Raw genomic sequence first — 17,887 nt, 5'->3', positions numbered from 1 at the left:
TGCGGTGGTCATTCCCTGACCTTTCCGCATCCTCCGTATTTGGTGGCGACGGGCTCGAACCCCGGTCTAATCAAGAAGCGCGTGCTACACACTGCTGCTCCTGCCCACCTGGCTACGGAGGCACCAAGTGGCTATTAAATACAAAAACATTTGGTGGGTTGCCAGTATCTGTTACTCCCCACAATACTTTAAATTCATCGAAAGGCATCATTACAGAGTGGGACATGCTTTCAGTGTCTGAGGAGGAGTTAGTCCACGAACTTAGTAATCAGAAGGTAATCAGTGCGAAGCGCATTGATTAAAAAAGATGGCAATCTCGCGCCAACTCAATCCATCATTTTAACCTTCAGCACTCCTGATTTGCCATCCACTGTTAAAGCTGGCTATTTAAACTGCCGGATTCAGCCGTACATCCTGAATCCTCTTCGCTGTTTTAAATACCAGAAATATGGCCATTCTCAGCAGGCATGCAGAGGTGATGCCATCTGTCCTATATGTGGCTCTAAAGACCATACACAAGCAGATTGCTCAGCCTCAACCCCCGTGTGTCCCAACTGCAAAGGAAGTCATCCTGCATTTTCTAAATCATGCAATATGTGGAAAACCGGAAAAAAAATTCAGAGATACAAAATAGAACATAAAGTAACAAATCCTGAAGCACGCAGACAAATTATGTCCACCATGCCGGGTCAATCTTATGCATCTCGCACCCGAAGCTATCTTTCAACTGCAACTGAAACATACGTGTCAATAGCACCGAACACCTCTTTGGCAAATTGGGTTAAAGAAACCTTATCAGCCTCCAGAAAAGATACTCCTAAAAGTAGTGAAGCCACAAACACTCCAATTAGTATCCCGGTTGATACTCAAAAAGTTTCACAGGATACTGAAAGAATGAAAACCACTAAAGATTGTAAGAAAGCTGAACCTCAAACAAACAGTATGGAAGTAGATGTACACCCAGATTATGAGCAACCCATCCTAGAATTGCATACCAGTGACACTATGGATACTGATCGCTCCACATTCCCAAAAATAGACCGGAAAAAATTCCCCGCATCCAAAAAACAGCCAGATGAATCATCCTCAAATAAACTTAAATAATGCATAACATCATACCGTGGAATTGCAGAGGACTAAGTAGCCATTCTGATAACCTAAGAGATTTAATAACTCAATTCAACCCTATAGCTGTATGCCTACAGGAAACATTCCTGCACCCCAAGTTTCACCAAAATTCTCCAATTATATGATGTATAGACGAGATAGAAATGCAGAGTCTCCTGCACGTGGAGGAGTAGCCATTCTGGTAAATTCTAACGTGCCATCCAAACCGATCCCTTTAATAACAAATCTAGAAGCTGTGGCTACTCATATTGCAGTTGTTACATCAGTTACTCTTGTTACCGTTTATATTCCACCATCTCTTCCTCTTCCCCATTCAGAACTTGATAGTCTCATTACACAACTCCCAACTCCAATTTGTCTTTTCGGTGACTTCAATGGACACCATCCATTTTGGGGGTCCGCTACAATGGACAGAAGAGGCAAATTAATTGAAGAATTTATGAATAAATATTGATCTTAATTTACTAAACACTGGATCTCCTACTTACATCCACCTACCTACAGGATCTACTTCTGCAGTTGACTTGTCAATTTGCTCTCCATCCATCTTTCCAATCCTGACATGGTCGGTATTATCCGATCCCTTTAACAGTGACCACTTTCCAATTATTTGCTCAATAGAAACAGCGGTAACTCAAAATCCTAACCAACGATCCAATTGGAAGTTTAGTAAGGCGAACTGGGATGGTTATTCTGCCCAAACCCTCTTAAACAGAATTTATGTCCAACAGAAACATATTGATGATGTAACTACTTATATCACCAATCAGTTCTGATTGCGACAAATGATTTCGTTCCAAAATCCAAGACATTTCGTGCTCACTGAAATCACTGGTGGAATGCAGTGTGTTCTATTGCCAAACAAGATAAAAACCGTGCATGGAATGATTTTCAGAAGTGTCCTACTACCACTAACTTAATTGCTTATAAAAGGCTTAAAGCAAAAACAAGACAAATTAGAAGGAAAGCAAAATGCAATTCGTGGATTGCTTTTGCATCAACCATCACAAAAGACACTGACGCACGGATCATCTGGAGAAGGATACAGGCACTAAATGGCAAATTTGTTCGGATGCCCTCTCCTCTAATTAACTAGAAAGGAAAAGACATCTCTATGCCCGAAGAAGTTGCCAATGCATTAGCAGAATCTTTTGCCACCATCTCTGCTTCTGCTTCCTATGCATCCTCCTTCCAGAGCATTAAAAATCGTGCAGAACAGTATAAAATTAACTTCTCAATGCACCACTCTTTTCTGTACCAACCCTTTACATTAATAGAACTGAAAGAATCATTAAATAGATCTCATAACAGTGCTTCAGGGCCAGATGGTGTTCATTACATTATGCTAAAGCATTTACATGAAGAGGACTTGTGTACCCTGTTGATTTTCTAGAATCGGATCTTCTCTGAAAATGTCTATCCTTCTTCCCCGCGCCATTCGTTCATTATTGCCATACCAAAACCAGGCAAAGATCCTACCCTGGTTCAAAATTATAGGCCAATATCTCTTACGAGCTGCGTAGGGAAAATTTTTGAAAGGATGATTCATACAAGACTCACGTACATCCTGGAGTCAGAGAATCTCCTTCCAGACCATCGGTATGGATTTCGGAAGAACAGGTCAACGCTAGACGTGCTTATCAAAGCTGAATCTCATATCCGCAATGCCTTTGTCATGCAACAACATCTAGTCATGGTCAGCCTAGATCTTGAAAAGGCATTTGACACTACATGGCGTCATGGGATTATTATGGAACTTTACCACTTGGGGCTTGGGGGCCATTTGCCGAAAATAATTCAAAATTTTCTGCAATTGCGTTCTTTTCAGGTCCAATATAAAAATGTACTCTCCTCTCTGCATCTCACATTCAGGAAGGAGGAGTCCCGCAGGGATCAATACTTAGTCCAACACTATTTTCAATCCAAGTTAGCAGCATAACACGAGATATCCAAAAAACCGTTGAAACTTACATGTACGCAGAAGACCTTACAATTTCTTGTTAGTCTCAAAGTATGAACCATTGAATGGCAGCTCCAGCTTGCCATTACCAAAATACAATCGTGGTCTTCACGGAATGGCTACAGACTATCAGAAAAGAAATGCACTCTCACCCACTTTTGCAAGAAACGAGCTCTCCATCTCAATCCGGAACTACAAATAAACAATATTCCAATCCCACTTGTAAGTACCGTTAAATTCCTTGGAATGACATTAGATAGCAAGCTGAACTTCCAAGCTCACATCTCTCATTTAAGAAATATATGACTAAAGCATCTGAATATACTGCGATCAGTCTTGGCTATGTCATGGGTGCTGATCGGTATACTCTACTGCATCTTTATAGAACTTTAATCCATTCATGGCTAGATTATTGTTGTCAGGTCTATGACTCTGCCAGGAGCACTACTTTATAACGTCTAAATATTGTCTAGCACAGTGCTCTCAGGACTGCATTGGGCACTTTTAGGACTTCTTCAATCCAGAGTCTTTATATCGAAGCACATGATCCTCCATTACATCTTCGTAGGAAATCATTACTGCTTCACTACGCTGCTAAGATCCAGAGTCTTCCATCTCACCCCAGTTGGGTGAGAGGGAATTATAATACTCGGTGGGATTTGTTATATGACAGCAAGCCAAATGAAAACAGACCTGTTTCACTGAGGATTAAAGAGCTTTCTCAGAGTTGGAATATTAATTTAAGCGATATTTTTCAGGACACAACTACACCTGTTCCACCTCGGACATACGTTTCTTCCTCCTATGATACACATTTTCTGGAGAAGGGGAAAGAATACCTTCCTTCCTTTAATATCAGGCAGTTGCACTTAGCTCACACTGCTCTGAACTCCCATGCCTGTAAAGTCTATACTGACGAATCCAAAACAGCCAGTACGGTTGGTGCTGCTGCAGTTTTTCCTTCTCTAACAGTTACTGCCTCACTACCATTAGTCTGCCATGTCTTCACAGCCAAATTATATGCCATCAAATTAGCACTTAGTAAAATTATTGAACTTTCCATCTCACTTGCTATAATTTACACTTACTCACTCAGTGCTGTTTCTGCCATAAGGAAGAATTTCTCATCTTCTCATCCTACCTTGAAACACATTCATTCTCAGCTATTTTCCTGCAGTGTGTCCAATCAATCAATCAATTAGTTTTTGCTGGATCCCTGGCCATTCTGGTATTCCGGGAAATGAAAGTGCGGACCTCGCAGCTAAACATCCTCAACCAGCTGTCCCAGAACATCCTCAGGTTCCTTACATTGATTATAAGTCGCAAAGCAAGTGACGACAACAGTTCACAGATCTGGAAAAGTAACACCAACAATAAACTTTACCAGATAAAGCAAGAACCAAAGCTGTAGCTCTCAGGCTTTCAACAAAACAGACAAGAGGAAGTGGTACTGGCAAGACTCAGAATTAGACACACTCATCATACCCATCTGTTCCTGCTACTAGGAGAAGATCCACCCCAGTGTTCATCCTGTGACAGTCAACTTACTGTTAGGCATTTCCTCTTTGATTGTCCCTTATATTCAATCATACGGTCAAACACTTTTCAATCGGTCTCTAGGTTGAACCTCTCACATGATTTAACTCATATCCTGGGAAATGAAGCAAACATAAAAGAACTTGTAATCTATTTAAAATGTATTGGCCTATATAGGAGTATTTAACATCTACAGCGGTATATTTCAACTAAATAAACTATGAGCAGACACAATTTGGCCTCAGTAGCCTTTGGGTCGTTAAGCCAAATAACAACAACAACAACACGCTTTTTGGCATCAAAGTAAACGCTATCACAGATCAACTTCCTCCAATTGTAAACAGTGCCCTCTATGTTGATGACTTTAGTATATTTTGTCAGTCATGCAACATGAGGGTTATTGAAAGACAACTGCAACAAGCCATTAATCACCTTAATTCCTGGCACTTGGTAATGGATTCAGGTTCTAGCTGCCGAAGACCATTTGAGTACACTTTTGTCGTAAGCATAATCTTCATCCTGAAAATTCTTGGGACTCATATTTCATAAAAAGTTGACCTTTCTGAAACACATCCATCAACTCCGTACCAAGTGCCCATAAGAGGCCTAAATATTCTCCGCTGTCTCTCCTCTACACTTTGGGGTGCGGACTGATGCACCCTGTTACACATTTATTATGCACTGGTACGATCAAAACTAGACTATGGATCCAAAGTGTACGTGTCAGCCAGAAGCAGTGTACTTTGATGACTGGACCCTATTCATCATCAAGCTATCTGTCTCACTACTGGAGCATGTCGAACATCTCCCGTCCAGAGCCAATACGTTAAAGCACATGGACCACCATTATTGCTTCAACGTAAGTAGTTGTCTCTAAAGTATGCTTTCAAACTGAAATCCCTGCTAGACCATCCTACTTGGCCATCAGTTTTTGAACCACGATGGGAAAGTTTATACAACGTCCATCAGACTGCCAATCGGCCTTTTGGTATTCGTGTCCAAGAGCTACTTAGGGAACTTGAAATCAAGGTAGACAAAGTTGTCCAAACACCAAAGCAGCCCATTCCACCCTGGCATGCTCACATTCCAACGTGCAACTTTTCCCTTAAAAACTGGAGAAAGTTAGATACTCCATCGTCTGTCTACCTGCACACCAAGTTGTCTATCAACGCACCAAGCTGAACATTCGTCTGTGTAAACTGACCGCATCAGCTTCAGACGGCTCGAAGTTGGAATCATATGTAGAATCTATTGCTGCTGCTGTCTTTCCGGACACCACCATATCAGAGCAGATTCTATCCCTGAATGCAGCATATTAACTGCAGAGCTGCTCGCTATTGAGTTAGCCCTGGACCACATTAGCGAATACCTGCACCAATGGTTCATTTTATATTCTGATGCTTTGAGTGTCTTACAGGCTTTATTATCGGTGAGATATAATCCTCATGCAGTTCTGTCTCAAGTTCACCAGAAGATCCGCTCTCTCCATGAACGTGAATACGATATCTGCTTCTGCTGGATTCCTAGCCACATTAGAATTAGGCGAAATTATTTGGCTGACACCGCAGCCAAATGAGCAATTCTTACTAATAATTGTTGCCTGTCAGTCCCCTATACAGACTACAGGCAAGTAATACACCAGAAGATACACGCCCAATGTCATGATTCATGGAGTAGAGACTACAAATAAATTACATCAGATAAAGCCTGTAATTGAACTGTGGCAGTCTAGTCTGCGCAGGAATCGTAAGGAGGAAGTTGTTCTTGCTCGGACCCGCATAGGACACAGTCATCTGACACATTCTTTCTTGCTGAGGGCTGATGACCCTCCTGATGTGCGAGTCCTGTGATACAGTTTTATTCCTGAAACATATTTTAATTGAATGCCCAGATTTTAATAATATGTGCTTTACCACTTTTAATCATCTGACTGAGCCTTATGCACTCAGCCAGATTTTATCTGACAATGACAAGATGTCAGCTGTTTTTAGTTTTTTACAGCTTACTAATTTATATATATGTATATAAAATAAGCTTTATATTTTTAGAATATATACCACCTTTTAAACTTATACCTAATCTTTTGACCAGGTAATCTCTTTCAAAGTTACCAGAATCTATTTTTACCTTTGTCTTGGTGCATAATAGCCACTGCTGCTAATACGCCAGAAAAATCCAATCCAATCCAGACTTTGTGTGATATGAATCTATTACTTATGAAAAATTTTGTAAAAAGTTAAATGCCATGTGTTCAGGAAGCCTTGCAAGTGAATTTTCTTGACTTGCACTGGTAAACCACATTCACCTGAGCTGCCAAGCAATTGTTGCTTCCCAATTTGCAAATGGATAATTTGCAAATGTTACTGGTCTCCTCAAACAATTTGTATTACTTATGAATTTAGTCTTTGCACAGAGGATCTTTTCTAAAAGTGATATTAAATCATCTTTTCACTATTATCATATATATGCAAAACCATAGCATGACTTAGCATTCCCAACTTGTGATTCTGTTTTCAAAACTGCAAATGTTACAGCACAAACGTCAACATTTTGAAACTCAAGGGTAAGGCTGGTGGAACACGGTAAGCAGGACCCGGGGGTGCCAAAATTCAAAATGTTTATTATAATAACATTTAATAGTATGAACCAGAGCTCAATACATTCTACGTTGATATCAATATTTATAAAATAATAAGAGAAGTTTACCTCAATATAGTACGTAGAACACTTCCATATGATACTTTCCAGAAATTAAAACGAAAAAATCGCAAAACTTACATTAGAGTAACAAATAATTTAAAAAATAATTAAAAATCAATTTAACACGATAACACTCAATTTATCATACGGAAGTGTTCTACGTACTATATCGAGGTAAACTTCTCTTATTATTTTACAAATAACATTTAATAAAAGTATCAAAAGGGTGCCAAATGCATTTCTGCCTGGGGGTGCCAAAAAACCTAGGACCACATCTGCTCAAAGGGGAGTGGAAACTTGAAGATATGACTATTTCAGTAGTGTTTCTTTTAATTTATTATTTTGAAGACTAAATGTGCAAGGCATAATATGTTATGAGTTGAATTTAACTATATAATATTGGTGTAAATACACCACAGTTTACCCATAAGTTTAACTACATAAGTAGTAAAGGCATCGTTTGATTTTATCTCATAATGTGGCTACCACAACGAGATACCAGGTATTGCACTAATTCGAATAAACAACGCTTCTCTAATAGAGGAGACTACTGTTATTTATTCTCAGTGGGCACCACCACGTAGCCACAATATGAGATAAAATCAAACGATGCCTTTACACTACTTATGTAGTTAAATTTATGGGTAAACTATGGTGTATCTACACAAGTATTATATAGTTAAATTCAACCCATAACATGTTATGCCTTGTGCATTTAGTCTTCAAAATATTATTACCTACACCATTTGGCATCTCTCATATTGTGAAATTAACTTCGCAACCGTGATGGCATGTTTGCATTACCACGGTACCTGCCCGCCCACCGATAAGTGAGTCAACATGCTCCAAAATGGTGCCGTCTGGGTGTGGTGGTACCCACTGAGAATAAATAACAGTAGTCTGCTCTATTAGAGAAGCGTTGTTTATTCGAAATAGTGCAATACCTGGTATCTTGTTGTTGAAGGTAGCCACAATATGAGATAAAATCAAAGGATGCCTTTACACTACTTATGGGTAAACTATGGTGTATTTACACCGATATTATATAGTTTAATTTATTATATAATTATTTTATCAGTTATAAAAGTAACCAATCTCTCTAACATTTCACATAAGCTCACTCCATCCAAATTTTAATTTGAAAAATTTAATGTTTAATCGTACCTCCACATTTTCATATGAATCTATTTCTGCATTTTCTTGATTGTTAATATATAATTATTTAAATTTTATTGTAAATCTGAATAATATTATAACTTTATTTAACTTTTTTTTTTTTTTTTTTTTGTGGTATTAGGAGATATTCCTATCCTTTGAAAGGCATAAAACAGAATTAAAAGTATTTGAAGAAAAGGCTAATTATTTAATGAAAAATAGTGAATCTAATGATTCTGCTGTTGTAAAAACAGGAAAGAAAGAAATTCATGAGTACTGGCAAGAAATTTATTTAAGGCTCCTACAGTTTACATCTGAAAGTACACATCTAGAGCATTTTAAACAGGTACGTCTAAAAATATGAGAATATAAATTTTCAGAATTAGCATTAGCATTAGTTGAGGCATATGATGCAAGAAAGCAAGCTTATAGCATCAGCCAAAAAAAAAAAAAAAAAACCTTCCCATTTCACCCATTCGGTCACTTCAAATGTTTGTCTAGTTCAACCTTAAATTTATTTAAGCTATCAACTTCAATAAGAGATGGAAGTCTGTTCCAGCAATCAACTACCCGCTGGCTAAAGACAAACTTCCACACATCTATTCTACAACTGTCGTTCTTCAATTTGAATCTATGCCCCCTCAGGTTCTTAATCTGAGCAAGCGGAAGAATCCCATCAGCATTCAGCGTGCTCAAACCATTCAAGGCCTTATACACATCAATCAGATCACCTCGCAGGTGCCTAGTCTTCAGATGCTGCAATTTGCAGAACTTAAACCTTTCTTCATAAGAGCACCCCTTTGTTCCTCTCACCAATCTTGTTGCCTTTGTACTTGTTCTAGCAACTCTACATCCTTCTTAAAATGTGACCTCCAGACCTGTATGCGGTACTCAAGTTGTGGGCGCCTCCGTAGCCAGGTGGGAAGGAGCAGCAGTGCGTAGCACATGCTTCTTGATTAGACCGGGGTTCGAACCCGTCACCACCAAATACGGAGGATGCGGAAAGGTCACGGAATAACCACCGCATATCCCGGAGCAATATGGCCTTAGTTGCTAATGCTCCTAAAAACCAAATAACTAACTAACTCAAGGTGTGGCCTGAACATTGCCTTATACAAAGGGATAATCACCTAATTGTCTCTGCTAGCAAAATTCTTATACAGGGTGATTCACTACCAGTGCGACAAACTTGCAGGAGATGTAGGGGGCACAAAGACGAATTGGAATCACATAGCATTGCAGGGTCCGAAATGCCTTCGTCATGCGGTAGAGGATGTTGAACGGGAGGTCGCGTGAACAGCGATCCCGCTGGAAGTCAGCATTTGCGAACCGTTTCTGTTGAAGAAACCAAGTAGCAAAAGTCCTCCGGAGTGGATAATCCGCAGGCTCCAATGATTGGATGCGTTGCAAATGGTATGAACTCATTTGGTTTGTTGACAGTATCCTCCATAAAGTGGATTGGGAAATACCCAATCGTTGGCCTTTTGCTGGAGTACTCATACTCGGATTGCCTTCTGCAAGACGTAGGACATTTTCCTCATTGTCTGGCGTCCTCATCATTCGCTCTCGTGAAACAACCAGTCTCACGTAACCTTCTCATCATACGATTTTAATCGTATAATGAGGAGCACACCTGTGCGGGAAACGTTCCTGGTACAAGTGCAGAGAGGCGCACCCGTTACAGTCTGCAGCTCCATATGCGAGGTGCATGTCGGCCAGTTCAACGTTTGAATACTCGTCCATCCTACTGCCTCGGGAACCGGTTCGCAAATGCTGACTTCCAGTGGGATCGCTGTTCATGCGACCTCCCGTTCAATGTCCTCTACTGCACGACGAAGGCATTTCGGACCCTGCAATGCTATGTGATTCCGATTCGTCTTTGTGCCTCCTACACCTCCTGCAAGTTTGTCGCACTGGTAGTGAATCACCCTGTATACCATTGACTGCCGACCGGGCTAGCCGGGTGGGTAAAGTGCCTGCCTGGCAACTCAAAGGTCGCGGGTTCGAATCCCGCCTCGGGCTTGGATCACAGTACTGCAAAAACCTTGGGAGGTGCATTATGGCCACAGAAGCCGATGCGCCAACAACTAAATAAAACAAACAAACAAACAATATCATTGACTAGACTCCATGACCTCCTCTGGCAGCCCATCTGCACTGCTCAGAGAACTTCATATCTGACTGCACAATTACCCCCAGGTCTTTTTCATTCTCCACTTCCCTGAGTGTAGTACCATACAGTTGGTACGTTTCTCTTGTGTTACTGCTACCCATATGCAGTACTTTGCATTTGTCGATGTTAAACTTCACTTGCCACTTCTCATCCCATCTGCTTAACTTTTCTAGATCTTGGTGCAGTAGCATACTGTCTTTAATGTTGTTAACAACCCTGCCAACCTTTGTATCATCTGCAAACTTGGACATTAAGCCTGATTTACCTTCATCAATATCATTGATAAATATACAAAACAACAATGAGCCCAGCACCGGACCCTGAGGGACTCCACTAATAACATTAGTCCACGTAGAGCAGTGTCCATTTATTACCACTCTCTGCTGTCTCCCACTTAGCCATCCCTTTATCCATTGTAGCAACTTGCCCTTAATGCCATACTCCTCCAATTTGTACAGCAGTCTTCCATGTGCAACAGTATCAAAAGTGTTCTGAAATCCAAGTATATGATATCGAAATAATTTTTTGCATCCAGTTCCTTTGTGAACACATCATAGTATACAATCTAATTTGTCAGCCAAGACTTTCCCTAAACAAACCCATGACCCATGCTATGTCTGATCTATTACTGCAGTCTTGTCTAGATGATCCTGCAATGCTTCTTTAACCAGTGACTCCATAATATTTTCCTCGGAATAGAAGTTAAACTAACAGGTCTATAATTATTTGTGTCACCCTTTGAACCCCCTTTGTGAATCAAGGATACATTTGCACATTTCTAGCCCATGGGGACCTCCCCTGAATCTAAGGATGCTCTCATAATTATGGCTAAGGGTTTGCTTTCTTACTTTTGTGTGAAATTATTACCTAATTTCAAATTAAATAATTACAAATTTTGTGTGAAATTATTACATAATTTCACGACTGTTTCCTGCAGTTCACAGAATATGAACTTCATTGAAAGGCAATTACAAATCTCACTTAACAATATTGAGCTATAGATGACACAGAATGGATACCGACTATCACATCAGAAATCTAGTGTCATTCATTTTTGTAACAAACGAAAGGTGCATCCTGACCCAGAGCTTCACTTAACAATTCATCCTATCTCAGTCATGAAAAGTATTCACCTTCTCGGTCTGATTTTTGATAGCAAGCTTAATTTCTTAGAACATGTCAGATATATGCGGACTACTTGCCAGAAAAAAATTAATATACAAATTTGTACTCAGAGTTCTTTCTTCAACAATCTGGGGTGCAGGCCCCTATACCCTGCTTCAATTGTATAGAACTCTAATTAGGTCTCGTCTTGATTATGGTGCCTCAGTGTATGACTCTGCCAGGGAGAGCGTGCTAACATGCCTTGCACCTATTCAACATTCTGCCCTCAGGATTGCTACAGGAGCATATAGAACATCGCCAGTACAAAGCCTTTATATTGAAGCCCATGAAGTTCCACTCTGTCTCAGAAGAAAGGTGTTACTTCTGAATTATGCAGCTAAAATTCAAAACATGCCTACCCATCCAATTTGGCCTATACTTAATAAATTATAGGCCAAATTGTTTAAAATGTTCTATAGAAATAAACCCAGTGCAGTTCAGCCTACTGGTATCAGATTACAGGTATTATCAGAAACTTGGAATGTACACCTCGAAAAAGTCCTCCATGATCCAAACTGTTCACTCCCCCCCCACGGTCCTATATTATACCATCCTGTGACAATTACTTCCTAAACTGGGAAAAACATTCCCTTGCAAATATCAATATACAACAACTCCATACTGCTCACACAGAGAATTATCCTCCTTTTACAAAAATATATACTAATGGACAAAGTCTGCAGGTGCTATAGCAGTTTTCCCTTTTAACACCATCCCTGTATCTCTTCCCACTGAATGTAGCAATTATACAGCTGAGTTAGTTGCCTTCAAGCTTTCCCCTAAAAATATTCTCCATCTGTCCATCAAAAAGAGTATAATATATACAGACTCAAAGAGTACACTTATAGCCTTACAAAACACCTCCTCACCAAAGAATCCTTTAATAAAAACAATAAGATGTATGTTAATACATACTCAGGAACGCCAGCTAGTAGTCATCTTTTGCTAGATCCCAGGCCACACTGGGATATCTGGAAATGAATGTGCAGACTATGCCACCAAACATCCTTCTAATTCAGATTCATCATGTTCTCTTGTTCCATATGCTGACTACAAATCTAATATACAAAGAATGTAAGGAACAATGGATACTTATATGGCAAACTAAAACAGATAATAAGCTCTTTCAAATAAAACCAGATCCACAGTTATGAGCCTCTAGCTTCCGGGAAAACAGAAAGGAAGAAGTAATTCTAGCCAGAGCATGAGTTGGTCACAGTCACATTACTCACCCATTTCTCCTCACAGGCAATGATCTTCCTCAGTGTACACGCTGCAGTTCTCAACTCACAATGAAGCACATTCTTGTTGGACGCACCTTATACTCGCATGCCCGGCAACTCTTATTCGGTTTTCTTCCTAATCTTAAAGAATCTTTGAAGCTCTGTCATATCATAGGTAACGATGCTAACCCCGCAGAATTTTTCTCATTTATCAAACGGATAAACTTATATGATCATTTATCTTATATGTTCTCAAAACAGTCATCATGAGTATCTTCCACATCACTGATAGGTGCAATATGGCCTGAACAGCCCTTGCACCAAAAATAACAATAATAACAACAACAACATAATTTCACACAAAAAATATTGTAATAATCAACTGTTCAATGATTAACATATTAAACCAAATTAATTTCATCATACTTTTATATTAAAAAAATTTTTAGAATCCATTGCATATTAAATAACATTTTACATTTGGATATGATAGCAAGAATAAAAAGTTGTTATATGATATTCAAGCTGGGATATTCTGACTAGTATTATGATCTTTGTAGCTGATAGCCATAATTAAAAAGTTCTTGAGATTTAGTTCACATTCCAATTATGCATTTGCACTTCTATGATCTGGCAGATTTTATGCTATTTTACTCCTAAAGTATAGCTTATATGGGTACAAAAAGTTTCTTAATTTATTACTTCTTTTTTATGGAAATGTAATGCATTTTATTTTATGTTATAAGGTTTTATATTGTATTATAGTTTTAATATTAAATCTTTGTGCATGTACTGCTGAATTTAAGATTACATGTAAAAACCGTTTACATTTTTAAATTTATTAAATATGTAGAAATATATTTATTGAATGTAAAATTATAAATATAAAAAATATTAAAGATTTAAAATTAAAAATTAAATTTGCTTGTCCTATTTTCCATCTGACCTTATAGTTGGAGAAGATCTTTAGTAACTTGAGAGGGCTTGCAAATAATAGTTTAGTCTTTCTAAGGATTTCCAAAGAAGTGTGAGGAATTTCAAGGCAATAGCATTAGCATTAGTAGAGGCATATGATGCAAGAAAGCAAGCTTATGCAGCATCAGCCAAAAAAAAAAAAAAAAATACAGCAGATAATTACCAGAACTTCGTGTAAGACTGTAAAATTCTCCTAGGTCTTTTTTATTCTCAATTGGTATTAGTATTAATAGTGGAATTATGCAGCATCATAAAAAAACGTCATCTGTCCATCCCCTCTAATAATCTATCTAATCCTTCCTTAAATTTATTAAAACTACTCACTACCACAACATCAAGGATGGAAGTTTGTTTCAACAATAAATTATACTATAGCTGAAAGCAAATTTTCACATGTCTGTACTGCAGCCATTCTTTTTCATTTTATGTTCCCTAATGTGTATTGTCCAAAAAAGAATAGGGATGCCACCAGCATTTAGTTTATTCAGTCCAACTCATTAAACTTTACCTATTGCATTTCCTGTTCTCCATAAACATATTAAAATTACAGAAATTTGTCTAAATTACAGTAAACCCTGAATTTTAATTATTAATAGGGAAAGGTGGTGTCTGTTGTTGTTGAATGTTTCTTAAATTGAAAAATTTTATTTGAGACCATTTATTCCCAAATTGACACTTTAAACAGTTTTTCTGTATAAGTATGTATTCTAAACACTGAAATAAAATTAAACAATAACAAACAAGCTTTTATTTATCTTGACTTTAGCTGTGCTATACAGACTACTTACAAGGTGCATGTTTGAAGTTAACACTGGCTACTACTTTCATGTGCATTCTATCAAATATAGAAACACTTCCATCAACATTGTGAGGCCCCGAATGCCAAACGAATCTTGAGGCCAGTCGATCTTCTGTGCTATTTCTACTGTGATTCCTAGAATGATTTTTCTGGGGTGACTGATGTTTAACTTGTTTTACTTCATTTTATAAGGCATTAGCATTAGTTGAGGCATATGATGCAAGAAAGCAAGCTTATACAGCATCAGCCAAAAAAAAAAAAAGAAAAAACTTTCCCATTTCACCCATCCGGTCACTCCAAATGTTTGCCTAGTTCAGCCATAATTTTTTTAAGCTATCACCTTTCACAACAACAGGTGGAAATCTGTTCCAGCAATCAACTACTCACTGGCTAAAGGCAAAATTCCACAAATCTATTCTAGAACTGTCTTTTCTCAATTTGAATCTATGCCCTCTCAGGTCCTCAATCAGATCATAGCTCTAAAAATATAAAAAGAGAGCCAGGAAAAGGAAAATACCTTTTTCTTTATTCTTTATTAGTTTACTAACTTTACTAACTCCTACGCTTGGCCACAAGTGGCACTGCTCCTGCTGCCCCGTAGCAGGGCCGGTAACCTGGGTGGAACAACTAACCCCCCCCCCCAGGGCAAAAAAGGAGCTGACATGGATAAAGAAAATTATCCAGCATTAGAGCCTTCAAACTCAAATACCACAGATTGGCATAAATTGGATCAAGGAAATGTGCAAAATAAGTGCTTAAAAAAAAGATAATCACCAACCAGAGTATCCAACTTTCCTCATTATCCATTCTTTAAGTAGTCAACTAGTGAGCAGACTCTCCATTTATAATACAGAGATTCCTAGAAAATGCTGCTGGATCACCTAAAATGGTCAAAAGAATACAGTCAGGGGATTTACTCATTGAGATGACACAGTCCACACATTCAGAACTGTTCTTAAAGCATACAACATTTGGTGAATTCTTGTTAAAATTTCTCCCCACACCACCCTAAATAGTTCCAAAGGTGTTATCTCTAAGTGGGATCTGTTGAATGTAACAAAAGAGGAGCTTGTGCAAGAACTGAAAGATCCAAAGGTCAATACAAGCTAAGAGAATTCTGACTCATGGGGATGGCAATCTATAGTGTAATACTCACGTTCACTACTCCAAACTTACCAAATACTGTTAGAGCTGGTTATCTATATTGCTATATCCACCCCTATATTCCAATACGGTGTTATAAGTGTCAGAACTTTGGACACTCTCAGACTACATGTCGAAGAAACACAATACAAACCCAAAATGTGGATCCCAGGATCACACTCAAACAGACTGTACTGTACTGCAACATCTTGAGTTTGCCCTAATTGCAAGGAAGATCACCCTGCATATTCTAAAAATTGCAAGCTATAGAAACTTGGGATAAAAATACAGAAATGAAATGTAAAGTTGAAAATAAAGTGACTTATCAGGAAGCGAGACAACAAATACTGAAAGATACTCCTGCACATACATATGCAGATGTTACCAAGAAATATTGTTCGGTTGCTACACAAACCAGTGACTCAGTTCCGCCTAACATATCGCTTGCTGAATGGGCTAGAGCTCAGCTCTCAGTTCCTCAACCATCTTTGAAGTAAAACAACAGAGACTAGAATTGTAATATTCCAATTTCCATCCTGTCTACTAGTGACATCATGTCGCAAAGTGAGGCCAGGATGGCAAAAGCTGAATCTTCTACTAAGAGCCAAATTAATACTGCAGAAATGGATATAGATAACAAAACTCAAGAAGAACCTATATTAGAAATTTATGCCTAAGAAGATATGGACACTGAACGGCCTTCCTTTCCTAAAAAAGCTAAAATTAAAATAGACGGCTATGAGTCTACTTGCCTCTAAAAAGCAACTGGATACTAAAACTAAATAATGAAGTGCATTTTACAATTGAATTGTCGAGGACTACATACTAATACAGATAAACTTTATGACCTAATCCAAGATTTCAATCCAGCAGGCATTTTTTTATAGGAAACTTATTTAATTCCACAAGTGGCCTCTTCAGTAAAGAAAATATACTTTGTACAAGCATGACAGGAATTCAGCAACTGCAGCCCATGGAGGTGTAGCAGTTTTTGTATCCATTACTAATCCATCTAGGCAAATCCCCTTAAAAACTAATTTAGAAGTTGTTGCTGTAAGAATAGAAATTGGAATCATTTTTTCTCTTATATCTATTTATCTTCCATTGAACCAAACGTATATACCCCAGAGACTTTGATGAGCTCCTTACCCAGATATCACCTCCTATTTGTTTGATGGGTGACTTTAATGGACACCATCCATTATGGGGAAGTCTACATATGGATAAAAGAGGGCAACTAATAGAAACATTACAGGACACACACAATCTAACTCTGCTGAACACCGGTGCACATACGTGCATTTTCCCACAGAAAATACCTCTGCTGTAGATTTGTCTATCTGCTCCCCTGCTCTGTACCCAAGTATATATTGGGCAGTATTGGATAATCCACATAATAGCAATCACCTTCCTATTATTTGTAGATTCCAAACTGTCTCCACCTATCCGGAAACTCGCAGAAGATGGAAATTCTCTAAGGAAAACTGGACAAGGTTTTCCTTAAGCACTGCTTTAGATAAACATGTCATTCAGAATCTGTCAATAAATGAAGCCGCTGACCATGTCACTACACAGATACTAGCAGGAGCTGATAAAACTATTCCTCAGTTGTCGACTCGTCCACGCAGGCACAAAAACTACTGGTGGAATGATGAATGTAATAGAGGAAGAAAAAAAAAGAATGAAGCTTGGAATATTTTCCCCAAGCATCCTGCTACTATTAACCTTATAAATTATAAGAAACTTAATGCTAAAGAACGAAAAATAAGAAGGAAAGCTAAAAAAGATTCCTGGATACAGTTTGCATTAGCATTAGTAGAGGCATATGATGCAAGAAAGCAAGCTTATGCAGCATCAGCCAAAAAAAAAAAAAAAAAAACCACTCCCATTTCACCCCTCCGTTCATTCGAAATACCTGTCCAGCTGAGCCT

At 38.4% G+C, this 17,887-nt stretch overlaps 1 protein-coding gene across 3 annotated transcripts in view; it reads left to right on the top strand.

Moving 5' to 3' along the window:
- The window catches only part of LOC150084856 (muscle-specific protein 300 kDa-like), a 1,257,473-nt gene that overhangs the window by 1,119,334 nt on the left and 120,252 nt on the right, over positions 1-17,887 (top strand). For all 3 annotated transcript variants that reach the window (XM_090376651.1, XM_090376652.1, XM_090376650.1), the window contains one exon: positions 8,622-8,825. In XM_090376651.1, coding sequence (XP_090232777.1) covers positions 8,622-8,825 — 204 coding nt within the window. The remainder of the gene's footprint in view (positions 1-8,621; positions 8,826-17,887) is intronic.

The sequence above is a fragment of the Mastigoproctus giganteus genome, chromosome 6 (assembly GCF_048544385.1).
Source record: "Mastigoproctus giganteus isolate SK-2022 chromosome 6, ASM4854438v1, whole genome shotgun sequence".
NCBI classification, from domain to species: Eukaryota; Metazoa; Arthropoda; class Arachnida; order Uropygi; family Thelyphonidae; genus Mastigoproctus; species Mastigoproctus giganteus.
Note: the sequence above shows the minus strand (reverse complement) of the source record. Positions and strands in the feature narration are given on the sequence as shown.